This window comes from Sinocyclocheilus grahami, unplaced genomic scaffold (genome assembly GCF_001515645.1).
Source record: "Sinocyclocheilus grahami isolate Dianchi unplaced genomic scaffold, SAMN03320097.WGS_v1.1 scaffold87.1, whole genome shotgun sequence".
NCBI classification, from domain to species: Eukaryota; Metazoa; Chordata; class Actinopteri; order Cypriniformes; family Cyprinidae; genus Sinocyclocheilus; species Sinocyclocheilus grahami.
Genome location: NW_015505266.1, coordinates 142,656 through 152,737, shown reverse-complemented (window position 1 = coordinate 152,737; position 10,082 = coordinate 142,656). Strand labels below are relative to the sequence as shown.

Here is a 10,082-nt window from a genome sequence, read left to right as displayed (position 1 = left end):
GTTTACGTGTGAGTGAAGGATTCTGGGAGTTGTAGTCTCATTGGCCACGAAAAAGGCGGCGTCTTAGCAACCCTTCAAAATAAAGGTCGCCATAAAAAAACACAGTAAACACGTTAAAAGTATTAAAAATAGTGCTGTCAAACGATTAATCGCATCCAAAATAAAAGTGTTTGTTTACATAATGTGTGTGTACTGTGTATATATTTTTTGTATATATAAACACACTATATTAATTATGTATAAATACTCACGCATGTATGTATTTAAGAAAAATATGTTATGCTTATATATTAAATATGTTTATATATACTATCAATTTTATTAATATAAATATATACATGTAAATATTTTCAAAATATACTGTATGAGCGTGTGTCTGTATATACATAATAAATATGCACAGTACAAACATATATTATGCAAACAAAATGTTTTATTTTGGATGCAATTAATCGAGATTAATGTTGGACAGCACTAATTTTAAAAACTAAACATACACACAAAAATAAACACATTAAACGTTAGAAAAAAATGTTTTTTGTTGTACTGCCTTAGAAATTGGCTGTTGCAGCCATGGGTGCACCTATAAAAAGACATGCTCATTAAACACAAAAACACATTTCAACTAAGTACAAATTTTGCGATATTTTTTTTTTAAATAATTTTATTATTCAGTCAAGTGCAGTCGCTCAGTTGTTAGCGCTCTGTAATATAAATATATATATTTTAATAGTTTAACTAAACGTTTATTTTGAAATGTCGTTTTTAAATATCGTGTACGTACTGTCCCTTCGTGCTTTCCGTATGTTTGTTTCGAGACGATTGTCACGTGAATCCAGGGACTGCCAAAACGTTTGGAGAAAATTGACTTTATCAAATGAACATTTTATTTTCGTTTACAATAAAAAGCCAAAATGCTCTCCCGTTTATTAAAAGAACACCAAGCGAAACAAAACGAAAGGAAAGAGTTACAAGGTTTGTGTTTCTGTAGATCTCTAGCGACTAGCTCTGACAGGCCCTTTGATATAAAGATAAAGACGCATCTTCAGATTTCTCTGCTAAATGTATTTAAGATAAGATGGAGTTGATATATTATTATAAGCAATAAAATTCGTTATTCATTTTCATTCGAGTCGCAGATTCTGTTTTTAGTAGGCTAATTTCCTTAATTTAGTCACTGACATTGCTTGTGTTTTATGTAAGACTACAGAAATAAGTAAATTATTCTTACAATTAATTAATTTAATTAACTAAACGAATAAATTATTATCAAGCAAAGACTGAAAAATGGTGTACATACGTAATATATGTATTTCATTACTTGAAATTTTCTGTCAACCACCCAAAACAAAACAAAACAAAATCAAGTGATATGAAATAATAGCTTTTTCTTGATAAAATGCTTCAATACGGTACAGAAAGACGAAGACGAGAGGCCACAGCAGCTGCAACATGTTTAACAGAAGCCCTGGTGGATCATCTCAATGTAGGGTGAGTCGGATAGTTTTATATGTTTGTAAAGGTGCACACAGGATTATATGGTCAGTTCATGTGATCACTCTGGTCATAATCCCAGTCTTTGTGTGAACATTATTATGAAATTCTGTGAAAGCAGCTTAGAGTTGCATGGTTGGATGCAACAGAGAATTGTTCTTGCAACAGACACATTTATGCAAACAGAATAGTTCACCCAAAAATAAACATTTGCTGAACATCTCACCCTCAGGTCGTCCGAGATGTAGAGGAGTTTGTTTCTTCATCAGAACAGATTTGGAGAAATGTATCACTTGCTCACCAATGGATGCTCTGCAGTGAATGGGTGCCGTCAGAATGAGAGTCCAAACAGCTGATAAAAACATCACAATAATCCACTCCAGTCAGTCAATTAACATCTTGTGAAGTGAAAAGCTGTGCATTTGTAAGAATTTATTTTGTTTTGAATTAACACATTTTTAGCTTTAAACCATTGCTTCTGGCCAAAATACTAGTCCTCTATCCATAATATTGCTTTCTCCAGTGATAAAGTCGTCTGGTCTGAATCAGGAGAGAAATCTGCACAGATCAAGCACCGTTTACGAGCAAAAACAGTTCTAAACAAATATGTCAGTGGATGTGAGAGGACAACAGGAGGTGAGATTTTTCAGTGGAGAAAGCAATATTATGGATTATCGTATTTTGGCAAGAAGCAATGGTTTGAAGTCAAAGCATCTAAATGATATTTTTGTTTCTTAGAACCACACAGCTTTTCACAATATATTAATTGATGGACTGATGTTGTGTTGATTACTTGTGGATTATTGTGATGTTTTTATCAGCTGTTTGGACTCTCGTTCTGACGGCACCCATTCACTGCAGAGGATCCACTGGTGAGCAAGTGATGTAATGCTACATTTCTCCAAATCTGATGACGAAACAATCTCATCTATATTTTGGATGGCCTGAGGGTGAGTACATTTTGAGATTTTCATTTTGGGTGAACTATTCCTTTAAGACATTGTAATGTATAAGTATCTCGGTTCAGGGTGGCGCAGGCGTACATCAACCAGCGCAAGCTGGACAATGAGGTGAAGACGCTGCAGGTTCAGGCCAGTCAGTTTGCCAAGCAGACGGCCCAGTGGATCAATATGGTTGAGAACTTCAACCAGGCCTTAAAAGTACGCAATCTCTTTTATATATTGACTCATGTGCGAATTTAGTGTTGCAATTGGTGAACTGTGCAGATTTAATGGCAGATTATTCCTGTACAGGAAATCGGAGACGTGGAGAACTGGGCGCGGAGTATCGAGATGGACATGCGGACGATCTCGACAGCTCTGGAGTATATGCACAAAGGCCCGGTTCAGCCCACGTCCTCATGAGTGGATGGATTCTGATGCTCCAAAATGGACAGAAACGCAGAGGCTTTTCCTCCAAATGTTGGTGAAACTTGGACACTGTTACTTATTCCAGTAAAAAATTGCTGGAACAGCTGTTTATTTCTGATTTGGTTCATTTTTATTTTACATAATATGCTTGCATAATAAAACATATCTATAGTGCTATAACTGCTGCGGTGGAGCATTTTACATCACATTTTACCCCCAAAAGTTCCCTTGTTCACCTGCACAGACATACTGTCCTGCTTCTTACTTCATACAAACTGTTTTGACCAACCTCAGAAATGAACATAGTACCAGGATTACACATTTTTCCTGCCCCTTTTTAGCGTTTATAGACGTAACCGTGAGCTAAAATAGATTTTATACGTTTTTGTGGGATTTCACAGTTTGTTAATTTTTACTGAACCCACGTTAAGCTGTGCACGCACTGTGACGCTACATAATCCACATTTACAACAAAGGCTTTCAGCCTCAGGATTAACATGAGACGAGTAATATGTAAAACTAAGAAAATTAAAAGCAAGAGCAGAATATGGCTGGTTTAAATCCAAATTTTACATGTTTGCCCCATGGGGCTGCATAAGATGATTTTTAGCTTGATTTTGCAGTTTTAGGTCTTCAAGACCATTTTTGAAACTCGAGACCTACAAACATGTGAATCCACAAATGGTGTCGCAGATGGATGAGAATCCAATTCAGAATTAAATTCAGTTCCCATTCAGAAAAAACACATGACATCAATTGCTCAAAGATGAATCTAAGAGTGAGAGATGCATACCTGACAGCAGGGAGACACACAGCAGCACATGGAGACAGAGCTCCAGAGACTCGCACACACAGTGTGTAGGGGTTTTCTGGTTACAGAATCCCCAAATGACTATAATGCCACTTCGTTTATATATCCAGACCAGAACAAGGAAATCTTCAAATCAGTTGTAAAAACATAAAAGACCTTTTGGTTGGTCAGGTTCTGTGAGTGTGGCCCAAGGTTCACACCTGGCCGGAGAAGGGAAAATATTCTCACCAGACCCAGAGGGAGACACACCCCTCAGCAGCAGAACAGAATTCTTCAAAAGTTTTCATTATATAAGTGACTGCTGTGAAATTAAGACCATTTTTACCAATTGCACAGAGACCTTTACAATGATACTAAACATGATAAGGGTAAAATCATGCATACTTAAGATATAATAAGCACGATATGTAAGTAGAGTAACTTGATTTCTTGACAACTTTCAGTGGCCCAGGCCATAAGCCCAGGGAAGGAGGGGGCTTAAGGATGGGTGAAGGGATGACAGCAGGGAGACACACAGCAGCACATGGAGACAGAGCTCCAGAGACTCGCACACACAGTGTGTAGGGGTTTTCTGGTTACAGAATCCCCAAATGACTATAATGCCACTTCGTTTATATATCCAGACCAGAACAAGGAAATCTTCAAATCAGTTGTAAAAACATAAAAGACCTTTTGGTTGGTCAGGTTCTGTGAGTGTGGCCCAAGGTTCACACCTGGCCGGAGAAGGGAAAATATTCTCACCAGACCCAGAGGGAGACACACCCCTCAGCAGCAGAACAGAATTCTTCAAAAGTTTTCATTATATAAGTGACTGCTGTGAAATTGAGACCATTTTTACCAATTGCACAGAGACCTTTACAATGATACTAAACATGATAAGGGTAAAATCATGCATACTTAAGATATAATAAGCACGATATGTAAGTAGAGTAACGATTTCTTGACGACTTTCAGTGGCCCAGGCCATAAGCCCAGGGAAGGAGGGGGCTTAAGGATGGGTGAAGGGACAGTTGACCAAATGGTTTAAGACCATTTTTACCAATTGCACAGAGACCTTTACAATGATACTAAACATGATAAGGGTAAAATCATGCATACTTAAGATATAATAAGCACGATATGTAAGTAGAGTAACTTGATTTCTTGACAACTTTCAGTGGCCCAGGCCATAAGCCCAGGGAAGGAGGGGGCTTAAGGATGGGTGAAGGGACAGTTGACCAAATGGTTTTCTTTGAGATCTTATCTTCAGATTAGAAAGTTTATTGTTTTGTTGCATGACATCTGTTTTGTGGGAGCTATCATTTTGGGTCTTACATTACGAAAATGTTAACTAAAATTTAAATTGATAAAAACTATAATCTTTCTGAGAGACAAATTATTTTTATATATTTCTCTTAAAGGTCCCATGACATGCTGCTTTTTAGATGCTTTTATATAGGCCTAAGTGGTCCATAGTACTGTATCTGAAGTCTCTTTCCCGAAATTCAGCCTTGGTGCAGAATTTCAGCCACTACGAGCCAGTCCTACAATGAGCTTTCCTTAGGACGTGCCATTTCTGTGTCTGTAGCTTTAATGCTAATGAGGAGGAGAGAGGCGGGGCAACTGCCATGCTTCGCTCGTTTGCAAGCCATGATGTCTCGAGGAAAAAAAAATATTGCGCTCGTCTCGCACGGTAGTAGCTCATTTAATCATTTGAACAAAAATAGAAATTGTTTAAAACTACTGTAGACAAAAATGTCAACCTCCCAAAAACAAATTCGATCAACCTAAAAATAAAGCGAATTGGCATGTTTCTCCTTAAAAGCTCATCCCAGCCCAGCTATTTGTGGATCACGATTACACAAGCGCACAAAAAAAGGCCTAACAGCAATACAGTGAGATTGGAGATTAGAAATTGTGGCCCTGTCTGACAGAATCAGCTTTAGGGATAAATCTGAGGTGCAGACCCACTTCAGATCACTCACCAAACGCATTCAGGACCTCCAGCTCCAGAGCCAAGAAGGGAAAAGGTAAGTCTGATAATTGTCTACTTTACTTGATAGAAGAATTTCTTATTTTTATCCTCAATGACAAAGTGAATTAATATTTACTTAAATGTGTATGTTTAAATAAGTATATTTAAAAAAAAAAGGGTGTTCTATATTAAATATACGTTTTACTAAACATTTTTACTTGCGAACATGTGAAATTTATTTATTATGAATTATTAATCAGGTTAATCTGAGTAATAATTTGATGTACTATGATTTTTGTTAAAATAAGTGTCTTCAGTTTAGTTTTTTTGGGACTATGGTATGATTGGTTTAGAAGTTTCGGTTATTTTTGGTTAAATTCTTTAGCAATTTTATGTATTGTATGTATACAATTTTATGCAATTAATATCAGAAAGCACATGGATCATTCTTTGATAAAAGCCCTGTTTGTTTGATAATTAATTAGCGTACATTCTTCAAAGCTTAATGTGCATATAGGAGCTTAAATGGTTGGCTTTGTCCTATTGGTTGTGTTGTAGCACAGAGATGAATCCTCAACCTTTCTCTTTACTAATTAGTCCCTGTAGCTAATAGGTTTTGAGCTTTGAGAAGCTTATAGTGTTTCGGTGGTGCTGGATTTTAAATTTTACAGCATTCTCTAAACCTTTACGCTGATACCAAAGTCTCGGGTGTTCTATATTAAATATACGTTTTACTAAACATTTTTACTTGCGAACATGTGAAATTTATTTATTATGAATTATTAATCAGGTTAATCTGAGTAATAATTTGATGTACTATGATTTTTGTTAAAATAAGTGTCTTCAGTTTAGTTTTTTGGGACTATGGTATGATTGGTTTAGAAGTTTCGGTTATTTTTGGTTAAATTCTTTAGCAATTTTATGTATTGTATGTATACAATTTTATGCAATTAATATCAGAAAGCACATGGATCATTCTTTGATAAAAGCCCTGTTTGTTTGATAATTAATTAGCGTACATTCTTCAAAGCTTAATGTGCATATAGGAGCTTAAATGGTTGGCTTTGTCCTATTGGTTGTGTTGTAGCACAGAGATGAATCCTCAACCTTTCTCTTTACTAATTAGTCCCTGTAGCTAATAGGTTTTGAGCTTTGAGAAGCTTATAGTGTTTCGGTGGTGCTGGATTTTAAATTTTACAGCATTCTCTAAACCTTTACGCTGATACCAAAGTCTCCCTTTGTTTCATAAGAGCCTTAGCTCAAGATTTCTCATGTGCTCTGAAAAACGACAGTGTTACATATGTTAGCGCCCTGTGACTACATAATCTAAAACCAAGAGAAGCCGTGCACATGGGTCAATAATGTTCAATAAGTCAATTTGTGGAATAAAATATAAGAATGCAGTTCTTGATGCAGTTAATCAGCACGAACTGATTTGTGTAAATGTTTACCCAAATTTACATTCGTTTTATGATGGTTTTACGATCTATAGATGCAACCAAATCAAATAATAATCGATAAGGGCATGTAATTCAAACATTATTTTTAGTTTTAAAATTCTGCAAACAAATTAGCTATATTTTATAGTTAAAATAGTAAGAACGTTTTAGAAACGTGGAATATGTTATTTGAATATTTAAAGACGTTTCATATGCTTTTCAGAAGTTCACAATACCTTTTTGTATTTTGATGGATTATGGTATTGCATCCTGACGCTTCATAATTACACCTGCATTGTTGTGTTTTTTCTTTCTTTTACGTCATTGACATTCGACCAAAAAGCAATTGCTTACAAAACATCTTCGCAGAATCACTCAGGAGGCAGAAACGATGTACGAGTACTTGAGGTAAGAATGTGTCTGACTAAAATCCTATCAAAACACAAGCAAACAAACCAACAAAACTAAAGACTACATACATTTTGTATGCATTTTGTGCTTACAGTAACAATTGTACATGCACATATGTCTTGGGTGCGTTTGTGCTGCTATGGGTTCTGGTGTGGTTCTACCGGGACAACTTGGAGATCACCAAGGTCTCGGAGAAACACGTTTTTGTGACTGGTTGTGACTCTGGTTTCGGACACCTACTGTGCAAATGCCTGGACAAACGTGGTTTCCGCGTCCTAGCCGGGTGTCTCACGGAAAAGGGCGCAGATGATCTGAAGAGGGCGACAGGACCTTTCCTGAAGACCTGCATCTTGGACGTGACCAGCACGATTAGCATTCAGAAGGCTTTGGAATGGACCAAAAAAGAAGTTGGAGATAAAGGTGTGTTTCAGGTGAGACCTCAACATAAGATTTAGAAACAAGTGCGACATCTTTGTTCCCAACTTTCTAGGACTTTGGGGTCTCGTGAACAATGCTGGACGCTCCCTTCCCATGGGTCCATCAGAGTGGATGAAAATCGAAGACTTCCAAAGCACGCTTAAAGTGAACATGACTGGCATGATCGAGATGACCATGAACTTCTTGCCTCTTGTCAAAAAGGCCCGTGGACGAGTGGTGAATGTGGCGTCAGTGTTGGGAAGAGTGGCAGCTAACGGTGGAGGATATTGCGTCTCAAAGTTCGCAGTGGAGAGCTTCTCTGATTGTCTCAGGTATCACACTTCAATGAAAACATAGTTGTTGATTTATTTTTTGCAGTTTTGACTTTTGAAACCACCTATACCTTCAGTCTTTATAGAAAACCCCTTTTGATGTAATTTCAGGAGAGACATCCAGAATTTTGGGGTCAATGTGTGCATCATCGAACCTGGTTTCTTCAAGACTCAGGTGACCAGCTTGGAGCCCATCGAGAGGGAACTTCATCGCCTCTGGAACCAACTGACCCCTGAAGTGAAGGAGAGTTATGGAGACAAATACTTGGATAAATGTATGTTATTTACACCGACAACAACTTTTCTCCATTCTCTTTCAATAGTCTTAACAATAAACATTTTATAATGCAATAGAAGAACCATTTTTGGTTTCCCAAAGAACCTTTCAATAAACAATTCTTAAAAGAACCATAGTGTGAAGAACATTTAATAATCTAAAGACACTTTTTCCACTATAAGAACCTTTTGTGCATTGAAAAGTTTCCATGGATGTTAAAGGTTCTTCAATGCAATCATAATGACGTACTAATGATATACATTTATTTTTAAGAGTATAGTTCATTTAGACACTCTTTGTCTCTCCAGACATCAAGATCCAGAGGCTGATCATGAACACCATATGCGACTCTGACCTCAGCAAAGTGACCAACTGCATGGAACACGCCCTGCTGGCCGTCCACCCAAGAACACGCTACAGCGCAGGCTGGGATGCCAAGCTCTTGTGGATTCCCTTGTCTTATATGCCTGCTTGTGTTGTAGATATTGCGCTGAAGCTGGTGTTGCCAAAGCCTGCAAAAAGTGTCTAGATTTGGAAGTAATCTTAGGCCACATACGTTTAACTCTTACCTTTCATTTCCCTCTTATGATACACTGTAGACACTCTATTTTGGGGTCTTACTAAGTAGGCTAACTAGAGTTTACAAACACTGTAAATTTAATAGAGTATTTATGATGCAAAGTTATCTGGTAACTGGACACTATCAGTAATTTTGTATATTTATGAACCATTATATAAAGTAGTTATAATGTGCCTTGAAAATGCATCACCAGTTTTGCCTGTTGGTCATCTAATGTAGATGGATTGCTAAAGTGCCACCTACTTTGACTTTTGGCATTATATTTGTATGAAACTGTCAGAGTTACTGTTTTGCAGGGAAATGGATTTAATATAACTGTATAAACACAATTCAATAAATGTTATAAGAACATTTTCTGTGAACCAATCTCTTCCCAGAAAGAAAAAAACTGCTTAAAGGGGTCATATGATGCTATTTTAAAGTTCATTATTTTGTGTATTTGGTGTAACAGAATATGTTGACATGCTTTAATGTTCATAAAACACATTATTTTTCAAATACTGTACATTATTGTAGGTCCTCTGTGCCCCGCCTCTCTCAACGCTTTGTTTTCAACAAAGCCCCCTCTTTGACAAGCGCAGTCTGCTCTGATTGGCCAGCTGACCCAGTGCATTGTGATTGGCCGAACACCACAAGCACACGTCGGAAATGTAACGCCCCTTACCATAATCGCGAGCTTCAGCTTTCAAAGTAAATATCAAGACAGTCAATAATGCCGTTAGTTTTACCATCAGTTCAAGCCTGAAGGGCAACAGAGTCGCGTGACAGACACAGTGATGATGCAGTACACAAGCAAGAAATGCCGCGGTTAAGAAAGCTGACCTGCTAAGATTTCTGACAGGCAGTTCACTCTCCTGTGATGTGACCCTGTTCCCCTCACACACACACACACACACGGCGCGTTACTCTGCGCTGCGCAAAACTCCGCATTTGAACAGTCAGTAGCAAATACTTAAACTAATAACAAAACATACTTACAGTCGCTGATTCAGAAGCG

The 10,082-nt window shown here is 37.3% G+C and overlaps 2 protein-coding genes across 2 annotated transcripts; both read left to right on the top strand.

Annotated features, from left to right (window-relative positions):
• The first annotated feature begins 781 nt into the window (after positions 1–781).
• Positions 782–3,011, top strand: bloc1s1 (biogenesis of lysosomal organelles complex-1, subunit 1). The gene is made up of 4 exons (XM_016274582.1): positions 782–975; positions 1,419–1,491; positions 2,522–2,654; positions 2,748–3,011. The coding sequence occupies exons 1-4, from the start codon at positions 915–917 to the stop codon at positions 2,856–2,858; spliced, it is 378 nt and encodes a 125-aa protein (XP_016130068.1). The 5' UTR covers positions 782–914; the 3' UTR covers positions 2,859–3,011.
• A 2,614-nt stretch (positions 3,012–5,625) lies between these two features.
• On the top strand, positions 5,626–9,430 carry LOC107586996 (retinol dehydrogenase 7-like). The gene is made up of 6 exons (XM_016274580.1): positions 5,626–5,684; positions 7,412–7,476; positions 7,574–7,899; positions 7,970–8,228; positions 8,340–8,503; positions 8,814–9,430. The coding sequence occupies exons 2-6, from the start codon at positions 7,460–7,462 to the stop codon at positions 9,032–9,034; spliced, it is 987 nt and encodes a 328-aa protein (XP_016130066.1). The 5' UTR covers positions 5,626–5,684; positions 7,412–7,459; the 3' UTR covers positions 9,035–9,430.
• The last annotated feature ends 652 nt before the right edge of the window (positions 9,431–10,082 follow it).

Bases quoted from the DNA above. Each gene is read 5' to 3' on its own strand.
- bloc1s1 (XM_016274582.1), top strand. From the start codon at position 915: ATGCTCTCCCGTTTATTAAAAGAACACCAAGCGAAACAAAACGAAAGG. The intron at 976-1,418 runs GTTTGTGTTTCT...AATACGGTACAG, and splicing joins CGAAAGGAAAGAGTTACAAG to AAAGACGAAGACGAGAGGCC. The intron at 2,655-2,747 runs GTACGCAATCTC...ATTCCTGTACAG, and splicing joins ACTTCAACCAGGCCTTAAAA to GAAATCGGAGACGTGGAGAA.
- LOC107586996 (XM_016274580.1), top strand. The intron at 7,900-7,969 runs GTGTGTTTCAGG...CCAACTTTCTAG, and splicing joins AAAAGAAGTTGGAGATAAAG to GACTTTGGGGTCTCGTGAAC. The intron at 8,504-8,813 runs GTATGTTATTTA...TTGTCTCTCCAG, and splicing joins AGACAAATACTTGGATAAAT to ACATCAAGATCCAGAGGCTG.